Source organism: Galendromus occidentalis, unplaced genomic scaffold (assembly GCF_000255335.2).
Source record: "Galendromus occidentalis unplaced genomic scaffold, Mocc_1.1 scf7180000075389, whole genome shotgun sequence".
Classification (NCBI taxonomy): domain Eukaryota; kingdom Metazoa; phylum Arthropoda; class Arachnida; order Mesostigmata; family Phytoseiidae; genus Galendromus; species Galendromus occidentalis.
The window spans coordinates 919,142-940,661 of record NW_003803379.1 but is presented as its reverse complement, the minus strand read 5'-3'; the positions used below and the strand labels follow the sequence as shown (position 1 = coordinate 940,661).

Genomic DNA, 21,520 nt, shown 5'->3' with positions numbered 1-21,520 from the left:
CCAGCTGCAACAACAGCAGCGGCAGCTGGAACAACAGCAGCGGCAGCTGGAACAACAGCAGCAACTGCTGCAACAACTGCAGCAGCAGCTGCCACAACAGCAGCAGCAGCAGCATATCGTCGCGTTCGACGACGTCTTCGCTGCGTGAAGGTCAGTATTGTAGATTGCCGCGCGGAAGAAATCTTTGGAGACGGGGGCAAGGTACTCCCGCCGATACGGTCTGTGAGAACCTCATAATCGAGGCATTCTTAGACATTCTCGAAATGATTATCTTTAGCTCTGCTTGGATGCTGTGCTAAGGTTGACCGGATCATGAATTTTAATCTACTCGCGGCTGATTGCTCGGACCTCGGTAACCCCATAGTCGAACAGCTATGGGGACACTGACGTGAGCAAGATTCCGTTTCGGACACATTCCGGGGATAATCCTTAGCTGACCTTGGTTTCCTCTCTACTCGATGCTGATGATTCCGAGTGAATCCAAGAGTATCGTCTGCATTGTCAGATCGTCATGGAAGCGGAGAGAAAACCCTGTCCGGCTTTAGTGTGAACTCGGCCCCGACTGCCGACTGTTTTGGCTCATGTATCGCACTACTTCTTGGTATACGCTGTTCTTCATCCGGTGTTCTCGCGCCGAAATGAAATTCCCCGGACGGCTACTAGCTTATGGAGGCGCGACGCCGACGTATAGCAGGCCATGTGTGAAGATACGGTCATCGATGCATACACGCGAAATAGGTTGACGATGATATTCAATTCTTGTCCCGCGGAAATCGTACGGATTCTGAATAGTCTATACCAGTGGTGGCCCTCGTGGTCCCGCGGACTTGAAGTTATCCGTATTTGAATCAGGATGTGTAAACGAGGGTCGAAGACTCTACGAGAATGAAACCCGATTTATCTTCGAAGAGCAAACTCGTCCGACTTTACCCATCGAGCGAGGTACCCGAGAAATCCCATCCAAGGACAGACCGTCAAAGTCGGAAGAAAACATCTGCTGGCCTCGCGAAGGGTGTAGGAAGCTAATCGTACGTGAGTAAGAGCCGCAGCGCGCCGACGTACAAAACCGCTCCGTATCTACTGTGTTTTATGCAGCTTGTGCGGCCCCCTCATCACTGAGACCAGTGGGCGGTGGAGTTTTTGCTTCGAAGATCTTGGACCGCGCGCAGATATCATTATGTTTTCTCCTGGAAACCGGATGGGGTGCTCCGCGGACTAACGAAACTCCGGCTGCGGACCACCATACAGTCAGCGGCACGCGTGTTCGCCAGCCCTGGTTTAAGCTGAAGCTTGAACGGTGGAGTTCGATGCGATGATAGCAATCTATCCTCGGAGTGAAGACCGGCCGGCCTTTGCACTGGTGGCGGATCTCCAGAACTCCAGACCATGACTCCGGTGGAGTCACGCACTCGAAAAGTTCTACTGAGCGCCATTCGATCCAGAACTTCCAATCGTCCGGGCTTCTGACCTGGAGACATGTCCGAAACTCTGTTTCCATTCTTTCTTTCTAATCCATACACCATTCGATTCCAGTCATGAGGCATGGACGGCGGGACCACAGTATACGCCATTCCATTATTACGCGCCCGTCGCAACCGTCCTCTCACCTCCCGCGCCGCCGCCCCAGATTGCACCCACCAACATGGGCCCGCAGTACACCCTGTCCCCAAATGCTCAAGAATTCATACCAAGCTCTTTCATGACGATGCGAGATCCCCACTACATGCCCCTCCACGTAGGGATGCTGCTCGTCGATCCCCAAGCGCAGATGCATTCTCCGCAGCAAGCCCACCATCAGAGTCAACAGCCACAGATGCAGTACCACGCCGAGGCCGCGGGTTCCAACTCCGCGGATTCCTATGAAGACCCGTACTCGTATTTCAGCAAGTCCTACGACGAAGATGTGAGAATCTTTCGCAACTCTTAAGTAGGGTCTCTCTTGGTCCACTTCGAAGGGGCGTTCGACACGAGACGACCGGATTGAGATTCCGGAGACATACGTTCTGACGGCTCTCCCCCTTGTCTCAGTGATTTCTTCTCTTCCCAGGACGATGCTTTGCTGCAAACGCAGATGTTTATAACTGATGTCACGCTCTCACCAGAGTTGTACACAGCGAAGGCGAACGATCTCCTCAAAATCATATTCGAAGACATCTGCGAGCGCAAGAACCCGCCAACGCCGGTTGTTGCGACCATATTCCAGGTATGTGCTCGGCATTCGTCCCGATAGACACTCCGCAGAGATGGAGTTCCATTTTGATCTAGCTGAGACAAGCTCGTCGTAACCCACTCGGAGGTACCGGCCGAAACGGTCCGTTCCATCCGATGATGGATTCTCCATCGTAATAGAAGGTGCAGCTCATCGGAAAACCGTTTTAGCGAGAAACCTTGCAAATCCTCTGATAAGGTGCCGCTCCCGAATTTTCAACTAAAGAGAATAGGTCTGTTATGACCGGTTCGATTCGCATGGGAGGAGATGGCACCGGGGCTGGAATGAAAATCAGTCTGTTGTATCCGAAAGTCCGTTATTGGCTCCGCTCTTGTCGAGCCAGTCGACATTGAAGATCCCATGGGCTCGTCTGGTACCGAGCAATCGTTCCTTCGTAACCGAGTGTCTGTAATATCCGGGTCCGTCGTTATCGAGTGCCCATTATGGCGGACTCCGAAGAACCGTGAAGAATGGTCGTTTATAGCCGGGTGTCCGTTTGAACCGAGCAGATTGACATGGGAGGTACTGTGACCGGGGTCGCGCCGTTAGTGCGTCATAACCGGGTGTCCCTTATGACCCGGGTCTGTTATAACGATGTCCTACCGTATCCCGCTCAATGGGGCCTGAATTATCATCGATCGGCTACTGAGTGAGAAGCTAAAAGATTTTGTCTCGCAGGCGGGTGTTCTACAACAAAACTTCCGCTATTCGGGTGCGCGCCTTTGCAACGTCGCCGCATCGGTCGTAATGACGATGGATGGCCAGACCTTATTCCGAAATTGCCTAATCGAACAGTGAGTTCCGAACCATTCTAGCTCCACGGATATAGTCCGCTATATTCGAGGAGGCTGATATCAGCCATCCCTCGGACGCTCAGTATTTCGGGCGTCCATTCAGACCGATCTTCAATTTCCAGCATGTATGAGAGCTTAGCGAAGGTCAAACCCGTTGTCGGTGACAAGGAGCAAGACAAAGAGACCCGTGGAACAGTGCTATTCTGCGCAGAGTTGTTCTTCCAATTGGATCTCGGCTATAGACTCGATACCTCGGAGACGCACCCGGACATGGGCGTGTTCCTGTGCCGCACCATCAAACAGTTGATCTTATGTAACGAGAAAGAGAACCAGAAGAGTGGGATTCAGGTGAGTCGGTTAACCTCCGCTCTCGGTATGGGAGATCAAATTTCATGCGTGCGGTTAGACCGAAGACATTTTCTATCGTTGAGATCCGATATTTCCCGTTCAAGCTCTGAAGCTCCGCGGTGCCATCCTGGAAAAGCTGTGCGGGAACACCGACGCGATGGACGATCTGATGATGCAGTGCAAGACTCTCGAAGAACAAGAGGGCGTAAACTCGACCAATCAGTTCATGCTGGCGAGACTTCCACAACTCCGGAAAACAAACTGGAATCGCGTGGAGGAAGTTCGTGATCAAGCTCCCTGTGTGGGTCCTGATGACTACACCCAAATGCCAGTCATGTACGGCCCGGATGGTCAACCGATGAGCGAAAAGGAGCTGAGCTTCTTGAACGGCTCCAACCAGATTCCCCCCGCGGAATTCGGTGAAGCCCCGCCAGTCGCCACCGCTGCCGGGTGAGTGCAAGTCGAAAAAGAGAGAAGTCGGGAGGTTGAGGATTTTTCCCGAGCGGTCGAAAGCGAGACTAGCAAGAACAGCACAGCCCGATGCTCTAGAAATGATCAGATCGATTGATTTTTCCTTATTTTCAGAATGGACCATGAAGCGATGGAGGCATACGAACAATTCCTCCGAGAAACAGGACAAAAATAATCGTGGGAAAAGTAGACAGAAGCGTGTCGGGCAACACTCTCGCCATGGCGAGCGGGCGAGGCGGTGCTCATCCACATTCGCCGGTCCACCTTGTACAAACTGCAACACAGAAAGTCAAATCTCAGTGTTAAGCACCAATACTTTTATCCCTTCATCCTCCGCCTCAAGGCAAGAAGAACGGCCGCGTACGCTCCCGTAACGAGAGTGATCCCCGGGCGCTGTTCGTAACACTCCATGGCGATGTTTTTTTGTGAAAGGACTTCAATATCTCTCCTACGTTATCAACCTGAGCAAAATGCAACAACATGTGATTGATGTTGTATCATAAACCTATAGATATAAGTAAGATAAACGAGTTGACAGCATGCGGGTTTGTGGGACATGTATTTTCAAGCCCTCACAGGCCCGCCTCTCTAAAGAAACTTTGTCGTCTGACCCTCTAACGAGTACATAGTACATAGTACTTAACAAGCGAAACCCGGCGTTGAGGACGACAAACATGAGAAGCATTCGCGAAGAAGGCCCGTGGAGATTGTTTAGTGTTCTTTGAAAACTATATTACGAGCTGCTACCTCGGCAATGGCACTGCTAGTCTCACGTCGACGACGGAATCGTTTGTGGCGACCGAACTATGTAGTCTCGAGAAGGATTCTCCGAGACTAACATACTGCGAAAGTGAGATGTCGCTTGCGCTGCTGCATATCATGTCAAAATCTCGGTGAATGCATTCAACTGCACTAAATGAATATTAAACCCGTCCGCATTTCGGCGAGCGTCGCGAGACTGTTGTTCTCCACTCGAAAGGAAGCATCTCGGAGGCAGCTTGCTCCCGTAGAAGGCCAAACTGACCGGCTGGCTTCGCTTATGTATTTGCTGGGTATAGGTAGCCAGCGCGAAGCACCCGCTGAATAAAGCCTTGTTTTCTACGCGCTCGAATTTGATCAGCGATACGCCTCAGAAACCGCCTGTCAGCATCCAGAGCATGAGCGAAGCGTATGCGGGTGTCTCCGCATTCTTTCTCGAATCGAATATGAATCGTCTGACGCCGCTTCCAAACTTTTCGAGTCTAGCGAGAATCCCGGAGGCGTTGAGGGCATAAGAAAACGGAAAAGCGGATGGGCAGTGTGCTAGGTCACTGGGCTGGTTTTCGGCAGTGTGATAGCTACGATGCTACAATTCCGTTCCTCAGCGCCATCAAATCTCCTGTCTGCAGGGAAGAGCGAGCGAATGCGACCTAACGAATTAATATTTGCCCAGGACGAGTATCCGTTGAAGATTTCTCGCGCCGGTGGGATCTCTTCAGCTGCATGCTGTTTCGGACGGCGCATTAACTCGGTGAGCATCGATGATGAGGAGCACTGCGAGACGAGAATTACCAGGGATCACAACATGGTTTTTCTCTTCAAATGTGTACTGTAGTCCTTCAACCAATCGTGTCCTTATGCGGAGCAAGTTGTTTTCATCGACGAACAGATCAAATGCGCTAAGTTTCGTATCTCTCGGAACACGTTCTCCGACTCGGATCGCGTCGAGCTCCGGCCGGAGATACTGAGACTGAGTCCAGCGCATGATATTACTTTCAGCTGAGCGGTAAAGAGTAGTTGAATCCTGAGGCGGAAGCTTGCGAGCCAGCAGGCTGAACCGGAGCACATTTGTGAGCACTCGCATCGCGCGACCAGCAGTACTATGCCGTTCGAGATCGAGCAAAGGCACGGGATAAGTACCCACAATAGGTGCAGCGACCGAGCGAATTTCCTTCCGAACCTCGTTGAAAGTAGAATCAACAGCTGATGGTTGAGACAGCGCTTGCTCGCTGAACGGGAATCGGAGCCAAGTCGGGCCATACCACCACTCCGCGGACTCGGTCAAAACCTGAGCGCTGATTCCCCGAGTAGCGAGATCAGATACATTTCGGCTTCCCTGGACATGGAACCAGTCTTCCCTCCTCGAGCCTGCCTGGATCTCCGCTACGCGATTGCTAACGTAGGTTTTCCAACCGCCAGGCTTCGCAGAAGTTGCCCAGTGGAAGGCGATGGTAGAGTCAGTGTAGAAGCGAAAAGCCTCGAATTGAACCTCCATTCTCTGAACTAGGAATGTTTTCAGCCGGACTGCAATCAGTGCAGCGAGGAGCTCGAGTCTAGGTAGAGACACCTGATCGCGAGGTGCCAGCCTTGATTTTGACACAGCCAACGAGAAGGTCGATGTTCCATCGGCGAAACGTCACTCTATGTAGGCGGCACAAGCATACGCCAGTTGAGAGGCGTCTCCGAAGAGATGGAGACGGTAGGAGATTGGACTCTCCCGACTACCATCATATCGCCGTCGGAAATCGAAACGCTCAAAGGTCTCCGCCTCGGACACCCACTGGACGAGGTCTCCCCGAATTTCATCGGATACTGTCTGACTCCCTTCGGTATTTGCAGTCCACATCCTCTGAACAATGATCTTGCCGCGTATGGTGAATAGCATCAGCCACCCCAACGGGTCGTATAAGGAGGCGACAGTACTGAGGACAGCTCGTTCACTCAATGATGTCCTCAGGTCGAAGTTCTTGCGAAGGTTTGAAGTAGCGAGGCGGAAAACATCTGTAGACGGCTCCCACAGAAGACCCAGTACCTTCAGTACATCGCTGTTGCCCCGGTCGAATGTGGCGGAGTCAACCCCCGTGTTGAGAAGATGGGTTGTGACCGCGTTGGAATTCGTTTTCCATTTGGCCAATGTCATACCGGCGGTTCCGAGCGTCTTCCTCATGTCGTCTGAGAATGCGATTGCTTCCTGGTCGTTTTTGAAACTCTGAAGGAAATCATCGGCGTACAGGAAGTTTCCCAGCTCCTGGCACAATGGAGGGTTCCGTTTTAAGGGGAGATATGGATGTAAAAATCGATATTCCGATTCAAAGCTTAAAACTTTCTATTCCTAGTCGGGGGTCTACCAACGAATTTTCGGCCCGAAATTCGGCCGTGGAGTCTCGACTCCGCGACGAAACCTCGACCGATCGACACCGTTTTCCCCCAGTGGGTTGCAGTGGCTATTCGTCCCGGTCATCAGAGTTCGATACAGCCGAGCGTTTTGCAAGAAACTCTTTCTTCCGTTGCACCGCGATTCCCGACTGAGGTTCCAATTCGAATTCTCCCGCCTGGCCCTGCTTAACTATTTTTTTTAAATAAGATGAGTTCAGTAAAGCTTTTTCATCATCGAGGGGCTAGTGCTAACGGGCTGACCGGTCTCATTTGGGATCGTGCATCGCGCAGGAATATCAGACAGCCGAAATGCTTCCGTCCAGAAGATTTGCTGATAAGGGGAGTCGTACGGCGCATCGTTTGAAACGTCCGGTAAAGAGAAAGTTCCAGGGGAATTGCTACGTGAAGTTGGACGTCTTGGAAGGGAAGAGCTCGGTGACATCCACGTCGCGAGAGAAGCTCCAAGGCAAGCACCAAATCGATTGTAATCCCGATAGGAATTTCGGTTACGCTCTCGTAGAATTCTCTTCTCTCTTCGGAAAGCTCGCCTCTCTGGTGAAGTGCAAGAAGTGCAATGGTGAGGTCTCGTTCAATCAAAGCAACCACCGAGGGTTAGGGTTCAAAATTGAGCTTCAATGTCCCGAATGTGTGCCGATGCACATCGACTCGGGTCCACACATTCGGAATTCCTACGAAGTGAACAGTCGCATTGTTTTCGCAATGAGACAGGCGGGCGTCGGCTCTACGGGCCTGAGTACATTCTGTGGGCTGATGGATCTCCCCCTCTTCCGGCAGAGCGTGTATGATACCGGCAACAATCACATCGCGAGAGCTGCCGAGAAAGTCGCGCAGTTCTGTATGTCGAACGCAGCTCGGGAAGAAGCAGAGAAAACCAAGGAGGCAGTACTATTCGCCGATGAGCGAGCATTGGCCGTCTCGATTGACGGGTCTTGGTCCCGAAGAGGATTCAATCCTTTGTTCGGACTGGTGGCCGCGATTGGTGAAAAAAGCGGTAAAGTACCCGACGTCACAGTCAAAAGTCTCCATTGTTCTGTTTGTTCGCGATGGAGACTCGAAGAAGGCACTGCGGAGTTCGAAGAGGCCATGCAGGAACATCGCTAGCAATGTCAAGTGAACCATCAGGGCTCGAGCTGCACAATGGAGTCGAGCGGCGCCGTAGAGATCTTCAGCAGATCCGTGGAGACGAGGGGATTACTCTACAAGAACTACATAGGTGATGGCGACTCAAAATCCCATCGAGCCGTTGTGCTGGCGAATCCTTACGGTGTGGAGAATCCCGTGGTAAAGAAAGAGTGCATCGGTCACGTCAGCAAAAGAATGGGGAGCCGACTCCGCAAGTTGGTGAAGTCTACTCCTTCCCTCAAAGGGAGGAGGAAACTTACCGGGAAAAAAATCGATAAATTAACAAAGTATTACGGCAATGCCATTCGATGTAACGCAAACGACCAAGAAGAGATGAGAAGAGCCATCTGGGCCACATATTTCCACCGCGCATCCTCGGATGATAAGCCGGAACATTCCTACTGCCCGTCGGGGGTTTCAAGCTGGTGTGCCTATAAGCGAGCTCTCGCACATGGTGACGTGAGCGAGTTCAAACACCCATCATGTTGGCCGGATGATGTTCGCGCGGCTGTGCGACCGATCTATGAGGACCTGTCTCGTGAAGATTTGCTTGTGAGATGCCTGGGTGCCCACACCCAGAACAGCAATGAATCTTTCCACTCGACAGTTTGGCGGCTCGCACCTAAAGCGGGCTTCTGTGCGAAACAGAAGATCGATTTGGCAGTGAATATGGCCCTGATTTCTTTCAACGAGGGCCGGACGACGTTGGCTCTAATTATGCAGGAACTGGGGTTCGTGGTCGGACAGAATTGTCTTGCTGAATTGGAGAGGCGCGATGCTGCACGGGTAGAACAAGCCGACCAGAGAGCTGCCTCCATAACTGAACGGTCCCGCCAATCGAAGCAACGTTCAAGAGTCGCTGCAGAAGATCAAAAAGACCTTGAATATGGTCCAGGCATTGATTCCGACTAATGTCCCGGGCTTCATCAATTTCTGGAAATGGACCCTAGACATTGGCGGCTCTATCCCACACACTGACACCCTGAGCCTTGAAACCATATTTCCGTGTTCCGAGTCCTCGGGACATGGGCTGGAGAGACATCGCCAAATATTCTTGATTTATTTGAATGATAATATCCCTCTAATGTACACTCATCTACTGTACCCGGATAAGCAGAACGTATAATTTTCTTGTCCATCGTATTCGATAATAAATTTACTGAGGTGAAAAATCCTGGAAGGGGAGAGTTCTTTTTATCTCTTGGAGCACTCAAGGACGTCTGCTCTCGCTCATTCTCACACAAGTTGTTGGAGATAGCTCCGAGAATGACCTCAACCAATCCCCCTCCTAATCATCGCGGCTTCTGACATTAGCGCGTCTCACAAGTTTTTCCGGATAGAGCCGCATGAGTATTCCTCCTGAGGAATCGGAGCGTCCGAACATAATTCCACTTCGTTGGAGTGAAGCCTATGATTAGTCCTCCCTGATGCGCAACAGAGAAGCAATCTGGCCGGGCTATTTCTTCTTGGGGAGTATACCGAAAATACGAGAAATCACATCTGTACCTCCCCTTAAGTGCTCTCGTACCGTAGCGGCCAACAAAAATCCCGAGGACGTCGCTCCCCAAATAACCTTCCTCATCTGGAACACCTTGACTAGACGTTCACCTGGTGCTCTCCATAAAAAATTGCACAGCGAACGGTCTTCGTCGCGGATACCCAGCTGCAGATAGGCTTTGGTGACATCGGCCGAGACGGCCACGGGGTGAAGACGGAAGTTCAGGAGCACAGACACCAGCTCTGGATTCAGGTTTGGACCGGGGAGGAGATGGTCGTTGAGTGAGGTAGCACCCGCATCCTTAGAGGAACAGTCGAATACAATGCGCCATTTCTCCCAAGGTCCGGACCCAGTGATGACCTCATGATGGGGCATGAAATAGCTTCCATCGATCGTCGACGGCCCTGTTGACTCGCTCGGGCCGACTTCGCATGCGTGGCCCTCGTGCACAAACTTCATTATCTCCTCGTGGTATGTTTGGTATTTCGACGGTTCTCGTTCGAGTTGTGACAGCTTCCGTTCCAGCCTCTTGAGCGCGACCGCCCTATTGTTCGGAAGTAGGCATATCGTCTCACGCTTCGGAAATGTTACTACGTACCGGTCGTTTTCATAAGTGAGCCCTGACTCGAATTGTCTGATCGCCGAGTCTCCATCCGCGGACAATTGCGGGGAAGACGGAGCTCTGCCGACTGACTCGAGACTCCAGAGGGTCTGGAGCGCTTTCGCTGCTGGAGAGATTGGGAGAGAATCGGTGGACATTGCCGCTGAACAGCAGATCACATGCGCTGTAGTGACCGTTGCGTCGACGCGTACCTCCCCTGACGTAGGACCGCCGATCAGCCATCCGAATCGGCTGTGTTGAGCGACAATGTTGTCAACTACAGTCACGGGAAGCTGAGAGCGTGTCACAATCTTGTGAATTTGGTCCATGCCAACGAGGATAGCAGGTGGCGAATCGTTCCATTCGCCGATGTAGGCTCTATCTGCAACCGGGTGCTCCCTGTCGAACTTCTTGATAGCTTCCGATACGTGACGAGGCCGGACGTTCGGTGGATGAACTCCGAAATCATGTTCGAGGGCGAGAAGCTCAACCACTGTTTTGTCGAGCGGCCCCGTTAGACGGATATTGAACACCGGAGCCCCTTTGATTGAGTGCGAACTAGCGAATGCTTGCAAGTTCAGGTCATGGGCCCCAACGGGGGCCTCTCGGAGCATTCGGCGTAGCGATGGCAGGACCACGGTGATGGAACTTCCTCCATCGATGAAGATCCGGGTGGGTATTCTCAGTCCGCCATTTACAACGTATGCGGATGAGGTCCATAAGAGTGCATTGCTAGAGTCGATACCACTAGATGTTTCTCCGATAACAGCACTTGTGACTGCCGAACTCTGATGCATCGGTGCGTAATGGGACCCAGCACAAACATCTAGTGGTATCGACTCTAGCTATGCACTCTTATGGACCTCATCCGCATACGTTGTAAATGGCGGACTGAGAATACCCATCCGGATCTTCATCGATGGAGGAAGTTCCATCGGGTCCCGCGCACTCGGTAGGATTCTGCCTGAAGCACTTGAAGCATCGTTTTTGATTCGTCAAGATCTCCTTTCGCCTATCCAATGATAGGTTGGCGGAGCAGCGGGATGAATTATGGTCCGGAGTGTTGCAGATAGACACGGTCGGGTTTTGAATTTGCCCCGTGGGTGTCTGACCGCCGCCGCGATCACTGTAGAATTGTATCTTCGATCTTTCGGTTGTTTCCTCCGGTTCTCAGCTGCCCTGTTCTCGAGCGTTTGTGAGTTCATGGCAGCGTCCAAATATTTGCTATCCTCTAGGTCAGCGGTTCCCAACCTTTTTGGCTCCGCGGCTCCCTAGCGAACCCAGAATTCCCCCGCGGCTCCCAGGATCCCAGTGCCCACGCGGCTCCCGCGGCTCCCAGGATACCCAGTGCCCACGCGGCTCCCGCGGCTCCTACCTACTCTCCCTTCTTTTTCCCCTAAAAGGACCATTCACAGCTCAATTCCGGCACTCACAACTTGCATGTACATATATTGTTCACAAATATTCCGCCTCCCTCCCGTCAATTCCCCGTTAAAAAGACTGAATGGGAATCTTCGGAGACAAGCAGCTCCTGGCTGGAAAAGGTAGCCTCGCGGGCATACCAGAGCTCTCTAACAAATGAGTCCAATGTCTCTCGACGGAAGAGAAGAGTTGAGCTTCTCGAAGCTCACGGGAAAAAGCTTAGTGGTGGATGAAGTGTTCTCTGCGGGGAAGACACAAGGAAACAAAAGGTGCTCCGTGCGGTGGTGTGAAAGCGAGTGAGATTTTATTTTAGCTTCGTTCACTCCTCGATAGAGTTGAACGGAATGGCGGGAACACAACCGTCGATCCGTTTCGGAACCTTCCCTTGGAATTGACAAACCCTGACGGCCCGGACCTACACCAGAAATTCGTCCGCGGCTCCCCCAGAAAAGCCTCGCGGCTCCTAGGGGAGCCGCGGCTACCAGGTTCGGCGGCTCCCCTAGAAAAGTCCCACTAACATCTTCCCACCAAACTAACATCTTCTCGACATCAACGACGATCTGATCGATGCCATTCGCAGGGAGACCGGAAGAGGACCCAGGACGGGTCTCGTTGACAGGCAGGAATTTTTCCTCTAATCTGCGTTCGTCCCTGGAGTCTTGCCGCATTCGAGGTGGCATTGCCGCTTCCATCGACGATTTCAATGTCAACGCGTAACTTGCCATCGGAATCCCGTTTGCGGCAAGGATTGCAGTATGCCCTTGCACGAGTGTCAAGAATTTCCGAACACAGGTGAAGTCGTAAGGTCTCGTAATCCGGGGTAGACTGCGCAGATCAGTGAGAATCTTCTGGGTCTCGGTCTCGATACGAGAGTAATTGTTCTCAAGTAACGTCAGTGCGACCTCGTAATTCGCATCCGTAAGCTCGAGCGCTTGCACGATTTGCTTCGGCTCATCTCTGAGATATTTTCGAAGAATCATGAGTTTCTCTACCGGTGCGGCATCAGGTCTCCTGTTCACGAAGCACCGAAATTGTGTGATGAACGAACGAAATTTTAGACGGTCACCGGAGAACGTTTCAGGCGAGATGTCGAGTTCGCGCGGAAGTCTAGCAACCACCGACGACGGAATCTGTTTACTGACCGGGTATTTTTCCTCGATCGGCTCCGACGCTCGCTGATCAGCACTGGCCTCGCCCGCCGTCTGGTTGAGCACCGATCCGAAACGGACTCTTCTTTTTGCACACGGGGTCGAATAGAAGGTTTCTGCCTTCCCGCTGCTGTCTTGCTGAGGGAGATTTATCGTTATCTTCGCAACAGACTCCGAGATCTCCAGGTCGAACTGAGGCGCCTCCGCCAATCCTTTCTCCTGCTGATCGTCGTCGTCGAGTAGGTCCCAGATTTCGTCATCCCAGGCATTAATTTTTGCCCTGAGCTCGCCGGTGACAGCGAGAACGATTCTCGGACCACTGTCAGCCAGGAATTCCGGCGAACTCGAATCCAAGTTTCTTATTGAGGAAATCTCCGTTCTCACTTGGTTGCGAAAAACTGTTCTGTTGTATCGGGCTCTCTTGAGTGCTTTCTTTATGGTCTTCTCGTCGAGAACTTTTTGCTGGACCGTTTGATCGGACAGGTTGTCTGCGTTGTGTTGAGTTCTTTCAGTCATCGTGTGGGATTTGCGGTTGACGTTGATGAAGTTGAGTTCCTCACGTCGGCACGATTTGATCCTGGTCACGGCACCATGTTAAATTTCTTGGTCTCGAGTAGGCGTACACTTAATTTTATGAATTTTTCTTAGAGCCGCACAGGAGGAGAGTGACGACGCGTAACGTAGTTCGATCAACTCTGTTTTTATTGAGAGAGAGGGGTGATTGGCATGCGCAGGGGCGCGAATATTCCAATGCTTTCTCTGAATGATCTTTTAATGTTCATTGACACCAAGTGTGTTCTCGTGAATTACGGCAGGAGCTTTGGGTCCTTCTCGAGAGACAGGTGCATTGCAGGATTCACATGAATCCTTCATTCATTGGGAAACACATCTTTCAATGCTCTGTGGAACTCCCTAGGCACAAGACCCTCACGGTTCGAAACCTGATCACCGTCCTTCCAAACGCTCATGTGTGGGAAGTTGGTGAGAAGTTGTGTCATTCGTCGACAACAGCTTTCCGGGGTGCACCTCTCCAATCGCTCGTTGAGCGGGATGGGACATTGGGCCCATCTTGTCGAGAAAAAGTGCCATATGTTCCAGAGTTTCCTGCCGGAATAAGCTTCGAAGATGAGGAAGGCTCCACTTTCGACACGACATCGGTCCATGGCATTTAGAGGCAGTACTCCCAAGGCGAGAGTATGGAGTGTAGGAGAAGAAATGTTAGGCCTTAATGCCGCGCCAAAACTCGAGGCCTAATGGAACTTCCTCGCAGTTTCATTGAGTTTTGGATGCCGTTAGAAAGCTTTCAAGACATTCATGGCACAACGTTGGAAACGCGCACGTGATCCGGTGAGTGGGGCTTCCTGTTGCTTTCTGGAACTCCTTGGACTTCCGAAAACTGGCATTTGCTGAAACAGTATGTTGGTCCTCGCCTCTTGAGTCGAATCAATGGGAGTCCGGGAGTAAGGCTTTTTTTGATGGAATGCTTGCACGCTGTCGACGATGGAGAGCCAGTCTGTTCAATCTCGAGTCATCTCCGTCGCAATTGCGAGATTTCTCATCGGAAATGGGAAAAGTGACGACAGAGGATCGCTCTCGAGCAGCACTTTCTTCCATTCGAAATCATCCATTTTTCGTTTCATTTCATTTGGATAACGATTTTGGAGTTCGCTTGTGTCAGAGCATTACTCGCGCTCAAACCTTTCGCACAGAGGTCACGGTCTCTAAAGCAAGTCGCTCAATAACATTCTCAGCCGTTTGAATGGCAGCATCAAACTTCTCCGAAACCGAGCGCAGTTTCACCGTCATCGCTTATCTTGATAACAATCGATCGGCGATCGCTGCTCAGAGGGCGTTTCGGCGCCATTTCAATCTCGGACCTCGCGAGCGAGTCCCAAGTCGCGCATCCATTCAATCCTGGACGGATGTCTTCCTCGAGACCGGAAGAACCGAGAGACCAAGATCGCGTACCCGCACAGTGCGCACCGTCGCCGAGATTGAGCGGGTGCGACAAGCGATTTCCCGGTCGCCGCAGCGATCCGCGAGGAGGCATTCGAGTTCTTTAGGAATTGCTAGGACCACATTGGGAAGGATCCTGCACGAAGACCTCGAGCTCCATCCCTACAAGCTCGCTGTGGCCCAAGAGCTCCGCAGCGGTGATTTCATTGCGCGTCAGCGAGCTTGCATAGCGCTCCGCGATCGCATTCCCCTCGATGCCGTGGTGTTCTTCAGTGATGAAGCTCCCTTCGAGCTGACAGGTTGTGTAAATCGTCGGAATATGCGATATTGGAGCGCTCAGAATCCGCAACAGCTCGAGTCCCGTTCAGTCTTCTTAACCCTAATGTAAAATAATCTAGGCTGAGAAACCCCGTTTCGCGGGGGAGTGTTAAATTTCTGGAGATGAGAATAACTTTGATAAGAGCGCGCGATCGCGCCGAGAGAGAGGACGATTGTCCAAGTCCGAAACATGCACGTGATAAAAATAGAGAGTGATCAATTGATCAACAACAATGCAGGTGAGTTCAGACGGAGCGTTCTGTAACTCCTCGAGTCATAATTACGGTCTGGCGGGATGGTTTCGGAAATTTCGCGGTCGGGGGAAAATCCTCAAACCTTGCCGCCCAGGGAGTCAATGTTCGGGGAGCTGTATCTGGAATCGTCCAAGTTCTTGGCTGCTCAGCCTCCTGGCGACTGGACCCGTCAAGCCAAATACAGTCTCTTCTCGATTCAGTAACCACCCAGTGTAGTAACGATTCCAAGTAGGCGTCGGCCACATCCAACTTTAGAAAGACATTGTTTCCGGAGAACTTGGTTATGACTCCCTTCATATTCGGTAGCGGATGGTCGATATCCACGGGAGCTTCATCGAGTCCGAAGTCTGTTGAGAAGTTGAGTCGACGAGACCCACGCCTGGTTGTGAATTCTCGACTTCCCAGACCTCCAAGCCGAGCTGTATCAGCAAGCGACCGCAGAACAGGCTCGATTCGCCCCCCATGAGAACGAGTAGAGAATCTTGGATGGAATTACCGTTGGGAGTGAATTTCGTTATGGAATAGCCTATTAGCTTGATATCATCACCATCGACAGAAGTGCATCAGCTTCCGATTTCAGTGAGCGCCAAGCACCCGAGAGACGTCCCAGTCTGAATCCCAATGGTAGAGATGATAGCCCCAGAATCTGCGCGGAATCCGATGGGTGACCCGTTAACGTCGAGCGTGATGAATGATGAACGTCCGACCCTTGGAAAGTTGCGGAGTTCTGAGCACCTTGTCGATGCAGACGGCCTTCGACCGCACGAGTTTTTGACAAACGCACAGCGCAAGACGCTTGATCCTTGAATGACTGGCGACCGGTGGCTTGAGAAGTCTTCGCTCAGCGAGGTGGCGAAAACGGTCGGAGTTGGGTTCTCCTTCGTCGCACTGTACTTGACTTCAGCATCGCTTGTACCGGTCTCATATCTCTCTAACCGAACCCCATCAGCGGTTACCGAAGGTTTGTCGTCGAGGGGCCATCCGATGGTTTCTCCATGTTGAAGCTCATCATCATCGGTAGTTCGCCCCTACCGAGACGATGGCCCTGCCCCTCCCCAAAAAAAAATCCTGGGCACGCGTCTGCTCAGAAATTGAAAAGTTATATTGCCCATCACGTCTTAGGCGGTCACATGAAGGATGCTACTGTCTTGATTCTGGAAGATCGGTACCGTATGTAATCCGATAGGAGTACCGCAATCGAAATAAAAGCCTGAGAGCAAGCAGAGCAACAGTCGACCCCAGGGTGTTAGAACGGATTGACGCGAATAGAATGCGGAAATACCGCTCGATATTCCAAGCTCGAATGATTCATTTGCTCGCTCGGACATTCTTATTTCTCGACCGACGCCATGATCTCTACGGAGTCCTGGAGCACCCGATCAGCTGTCCAGCTCTCTCACTCACTCACTCTCTCTCACCACTCACCCGAAAAACGCTCAACAGACCCCCATCTTCGGATCTTCGGAGTCAATCATAACATCAGCCTGCTCTCGTCGAGTCAGTGGTCGAAATTCAAGAGGGCGCACGTTGTTCCGCTCATCTGGATAATCGTGAGTCAAATCTCTTACGATCAGAAGCGGAGAATTCGGTCACCCGAAATCTCGACTTCATGGTATCCCCTATACGTTGTGAATATTCCGCGATGGCAGACTCAGAAGATCACGGAGTCTCCCCGGTCGCACAGCTTCATAGAGGGAATGCTGCGTTGCGAATATACGAGAACGATGCGATATTCGCCGGCGCTCAGATTTCGAGCGACTCCGGAGGAACTGCCCGTGTCCGTGCCGCGACGTGGATCAATGATCTCAGAGTCTCCCGGCGCCGCGGCGGGTACCGATTTCAGCGGAGCAGCTCTCAGCCTCCAACGCACAGGCTCCTCTACGTGGCCCGACAGATCGAGAAATATCTATGAACGATCGAGCTTCGCCTGGGTTGAGATTCAAGTTTGATCACCGGTGACTCTTGCAGGTTGGGACAGCAAAGGACAGCAGCGAGAATGGAAGCCTCACCTAATTTTGGAGCCCACAGCGCCCCAGGATCCCATCGAGACATCGATAGGATAGGAATCGACTTGAGGAACATCAAACACGAATGTAGACCGCCCATCTTTATCCGTATTCTAGTTATATTCGTAATCCGATTCTTCGACTGCTTCTAAAAATAGTTTCCTTCATCTAGTGGCAGACATGAGTTTGAATGACCATATAGGCAGCGTCAACCTTATCATGCCAGGTATGTTCTCGTGAGTTACGGCAGGGGCTTTGGGTTCTTCTCGAGAGACAAATGCATTGCAGTGTCATTCCCGGTTCCCGAGCTCTGGGCCCCTTATTATACATTGTTTTCCGATTTCCAGGCTCGGCTGATATTGTGATGCCTTCTACCGCCCTAGTTCGGTCCGCTAGCGTCCGAGAGCCGCAGGCTCCCCCCTCTGGAAGACGCGGACGCAGAACGACAACACCGTATCAGGTAATGTGACAAGTTTCCATTCATCACCCCCAACAAATCGGGAACAGGTCAGCCAGATCATTGGGCCCAAGTCTTCCCGACGAAAAATCTCAAGTCCAAGCTGACCCTCGACTTATCAGCCGGAGTCACAGAATTTGCCGTCTCAGCTGTTCCGGAGTCCAATCGGCGAATCCGGTGGTCCAGATGAAAATCATTTCTTAAACTGGATAGCATGTGATCGACGGGCACTTTCGAGTTGTCTGGGAAGCCACAATGAATAGTGCTGGATATTTAGCGCGATCGCGCGAACTTCGTAGAGGCTTCTGGCATTTTCAGGCCGGAACGAGCTTATCAGAATCTTCCATTCGTTCCAGTAGATTTAGGAACTGGGAGATAGCAACCCGACGGTAGAGACAAAAGGAAGGAGTAGTGCTGTACGCTGAAAGTGTTTGAGAGTACCCTTCGAGATCTGCCCCCGAAAACCTTGCAGAGATCCGCTCTCCTTTTATCAAATATACAAATGGACCCGAGCTCAAGCTGGATCGTGATATCTCAGGTGTTTCTCTTCGTTTCCTCTTTCGACGAGAGAAGCCGCAGATGTCTTGGAACCCGAGTACGGTTCCATGAGGAGACGTGCAAGACCTAAATACCAGGCAGCTGAATGAGTGTTAAATTTCTGGGAACGAGAATAACTGTGATAAGAGTACAGAGCGCGCGATCGCGCCGAGAGAGAGGACGATTGTCCAAGTCCGAAGTCCTGGCCGTTGCCAAAAAAAGTTCCCCGGCTCGGGACACGACATTTTGGTGCCGTGACCAGGATAATCACATAACGCAAGGAAACCGCAAGTTTGAAGAATGCCTCCGAAGAAAGCCTCGCTGGGCTTGACCGACGACAACGCGTCGCGGGCCACGTCGACGGAGGAAGACGCCGAGAAGATGCGAAGGAACGACCTCAGGAGCACGCGAAGACTACGCACAATGACCAGGTCGACTATGCTCGGTGAGCTCGAGTCAAACCTCATGTTCCCGGATGACGACCCTGAGATCTCGATCCGGCAAATCGCACGACATGCCGCGATGAACTCCACGAACGCTTGAGCAACTTCTCACTTCAACCAGCAACTTCTCCAGATGTACAGGCGTCAGACCGCTCATATTGAAGACTTGATTTGCGATCTGGTTTTCCAGTGCCTCCACAGCTCTGGCGTAAACTCCAGTTGATTCCGAAGACGTCTCGAGGTATCATGTCCCTCTACAGCTCTGGCGTAAACTCCAGTTGATTCCGTAGACGTCTCGAGGTATCATGTCCCTCGCATACAGAGCGATCAGTGTCCCCAACGGAGTCTGAATAGCAACCTATCATCAGGGTCGACCAACGATCCAACCATATCTCCAGTCTCGCAAGACGCACAAAGGCAGGGTCCTCTTTGTTCGTTCGTGGTTACTGATCATAGATGACTTAAGACTCAAGTGGTGAGCCTGGCTTGAGACTGACTACTGAATAACTTCGTTCATTCTTTTTATACACCGTCAAGAGCCGCCGACTCACAGCGGGACTCCCATTCACCCCTCCGAAAGAGTTGTCCCTCATGGGACTGAAGATGTAATCTCTTTTTAATGGACAAGCCCTCTGAACCGCTCGATCGTCCACCTAAGATATCCACTTCGGAACTCTATTGGAGAATTGGATCTCCGCAATGACTTAGGGGCCGGAGAACTTGTCCGTATCACCCAACTCCGTGAGGACTTAGTCTCCCGTTGCATAATTCGGTATTTTCTGAGAATGCCTCTAATCGAAGTTTTTTCTGGGATTTCCCCGCCGCGTGTTCTTCTTCGGGAGATTCCCTCCGTTCCGTCAAACGCAACCGATTCCGAATACCTAACCTTTCATCAGCCGGGAGATATGTTACTTCAGCCGTCAAGGCAAAACTCGGCGAGCATCCTATCGTGTTTCTATGAGACCGATTATGATGTCTCGCGGTCCCTGGCGGCAGCCCAATCCTCGACTCTCTTGCTTCCGAGGACTCTCGCTTGATCCGATGCAACTCGGGTGTTCTCGAAATCTTCCTGTTTCAACAAACTGATCACTGTCTGCGCGATTTCTCGGCCAGACCGAGCAATGGCAAACCTCGATTTGCCGGCGTCGGTCTGGCCGAACTTCCGATCGACGGCGAACGAGAAAGCACGATTCTGGTCACCGTACATCCATCGTTCACGAAACTCGATGAGTTCAAAATATTTTCACATGTTTCACAAGCGGCGATGATAAATATTTATTAATTATATTATACAAGCGTTCTGAGCCACTATGAAGACTGAGAGAGAAAATCCCGAGGGAGGAAGGATACCTAATGGGGAGGAAGGCACTGAAAAATGTAGCCTTTGCTGCGTCTTCCCTCCGGCTCCGACGGTTCCATTCTCGTTCGGGTTCATTCTGTGAACGCGAAGTGCGCCGATTGGCTCACGAATCACAACCGCGGTATGATCGGGGAGCGATTGCGAGGGAAGGTCAGGGTCGTTCAACATCTGTAGAGCGGCGATGTTTTCGTAAGTTTCTCCCCAAACAAACGAAACAATTTTCGTTCACTGAACGAATTTCGAGTTCCCTGTCGGGGCATGCTTCTCTCTGGGGAGCATCATCATGCACTCGTGTTTTGACGAGAGAGCCTCGTAGAAGCCGAAACGTTGTTCGAACCGGGACGTTGTGGAGCCATCCATCTCTGGGCTTCATTGACCTTTGTGATCTTCGAATGAATTTCCAACGACCTTTGGTTTAGCTCATTGCCGAACCGGAATCAAACTTTCGTCACCGTGACGAGTATTCATTTCGATCGCGGAGGGGCCGGCGTCTCACTGTCCTGCGCGCCGCATTCGCCCCAGCTCCGTCTCATCTATCCGGGCTCGTCAATCCGTTCAAAGACAAAAAGGAATCAGGAAAAATCAAAGCTCTTCCTCGGTCAAACCAGGTGTCTTGTTCTTCTCCGTCTCTCGTCTGAGTTCTGCAATCGCATTGATACATTCAGATAGAATCATTCTTGAGATGATTGCACATAATTTGGGGCATCTACGTCCATGGCACTCGAAGCTTGTAAATTCGACAAATGTAGTGCCTCAAGAACGAAATGACAAGTCGCGGCCTTAGTCCCTTCTTGAACGGACATTTCCATTCTTGCAGCGCCGTATCGATCAGCTAGAAGAAAGAGTAGGGCAGCTGATCAACATTGTTGCTCAGCAGCAACAGCAGCATCATCAGCAGCAACAGCAGCATCATCAGCAGCAACAACAACTGATTAACATTGTTGCCCAGCAACAGCAGCAGCAACGACAACAACGTCGACGACGAAGGCGACGGCTTCGTCGTCAACGACAACAACAGCAGCAGCAACAACAACGACATGAGATCCCTTCGGAACTCGTGGAGTTTGTTGGCGAGTTTGACCCGTAAAGGTCAGTATTGTAGATTGCCGCGCGGAGGAAATCTTTGGAGACGGGGGCAAGGTACTCCCGCCGATACGGTCTGTGAGAACCTCATAATCGAGGCATACACAGACATTCTCGAAATGATTATCTTTAGCTCTGCTTGGATGCTGTGCTGAGGTTGAGCGGTTCATGAATTTTAATCTACTCGCGGCTGATTGCTCGGACCTCGGTAACCCCATAGTCGAACAGCTATGGGGACACTGACGTGAGCAAGATTCCGTTTCGGACACATTCCGGAGATAATCCGTAGCTGACTTTGGTTTCCTCTCTACTCGATGCTGATGATTCCGAGTGAATC

General features: G+C 51.6%; 2 protein-coding genes and 1 pseudogene across 2 annotated transcripts; all 3 read left to right on the top strand.

The window, feature by feature from the left end:
• Window positions 1–96: 96 nt before the first annotated feature.
• LOC100899301 (polyadenylate-binding protein-interacting protein 1) lies at window positions 97–4,103 on the top strand. Its single transcript, XM_029112979.1, has 7 exons — window positions 97–150; window positions 1,534–1,903; window positions 2,048–2,203; window positions 2,888–3,003; window positions 3,126–3,340; window positions 3,435–3,801; window positions 3,937–4,103. Exons 2-7 carry the CDS (start codon window positions 1,643–1,645, stop codon window positions 3,995–3,997), a joined length of 1,176 nt encoding a protein of 391 aa, XP_028968812.1. The 5' UTR covers window positions 97–150; window positions 1,534–1,642; the 3' UTR covers window positions 3,998–4,103.
• A 3,163-nt stretch (window positions 4,104–7,266) lies between these two features.
• LOC108864960 (uncharacterized) lies at window positions 7,267–9,012 on the top strand (annotated as a pseudogene).
• Window positions 9,013–16,797: 7,785 nt separating this feature from the next.
• LOC100899015 (GATA zinc finger domain-containing protein 10) lies at window positions 16,798–21,375 on the top strand. Its single transcript, XM_018641665.1, has 5 exons — window positions 16,798–16,847; window positions 17,266–17,390; window positions 17,476–17,529; window positions 17,651–17,763; window positions 20,918–21,375. Exons 2-5 carry the CDS (start codon window positions 17,294–17,296, stop codon window positions 21,185–21,187), a joined length of 534 nt encoding a protein of 177 aa, XP_018497181.1. The 5' UTR covers window positions 16,798–16,847; window positions 17,266–17,293; the 3' UTR covers window positions 21,188–21,375.
• The last annotated feature ends 145 nt before the right edge of the window (window positions 21,376–21,520 follow it).

What these genes read in the sequence shown, in the direction of transcription:
- LOC100899301 (XM_029112979.1), top strand. Translation starts at nt 1,643, where the DNA reads ATGGGCCCGCAGTACACCCTGTCCCCAAATGCTCAAGAATTCATACCA. An exon ending in CGAAATTGCCTAATCGAACA is followed by an intron (nt 3,004 to 3,125) that starts GTGAGTTCCGAA and finishes TTCAATTTCCAG; the next exon opens with CATGTATGAGAGCTTAGCGA. An exon ending in CGAGAAAGAGAACCAGAAGA is followed by an intron (nt 3,341 to 3,434) that starts GTGGGATTCAGG and finishes TCTATCGTTGAG; the next exon opens with ATCCGATATTTCCCGTTCAA.
- LOC100899015 (XM_018641665.1), top strand. Translation starts at nt 17,294, where the DNA reads ATGGAAGCCTCACCTAATTTTGGAGCCCACAGCGCCCCAGGATCCCAT. An exon ending in CGTCAACCTTATCATGCCAG is followed by an intron (nt 17,530 to 17,650) that starts GTATGTTCTCGT and finishes TCCGATTTCCAG; the next exon opens with GCTCGGCTGATATTGTGATG. An exon ending in GAACGACAACACCGTATCAG is followed by an intron (nt 17,764 to 20,917) that starts GTAATGTGACAA and finishes CCATTCTTGCAG; the next exon opens with CGCCGTATCGATCAGCTAGA.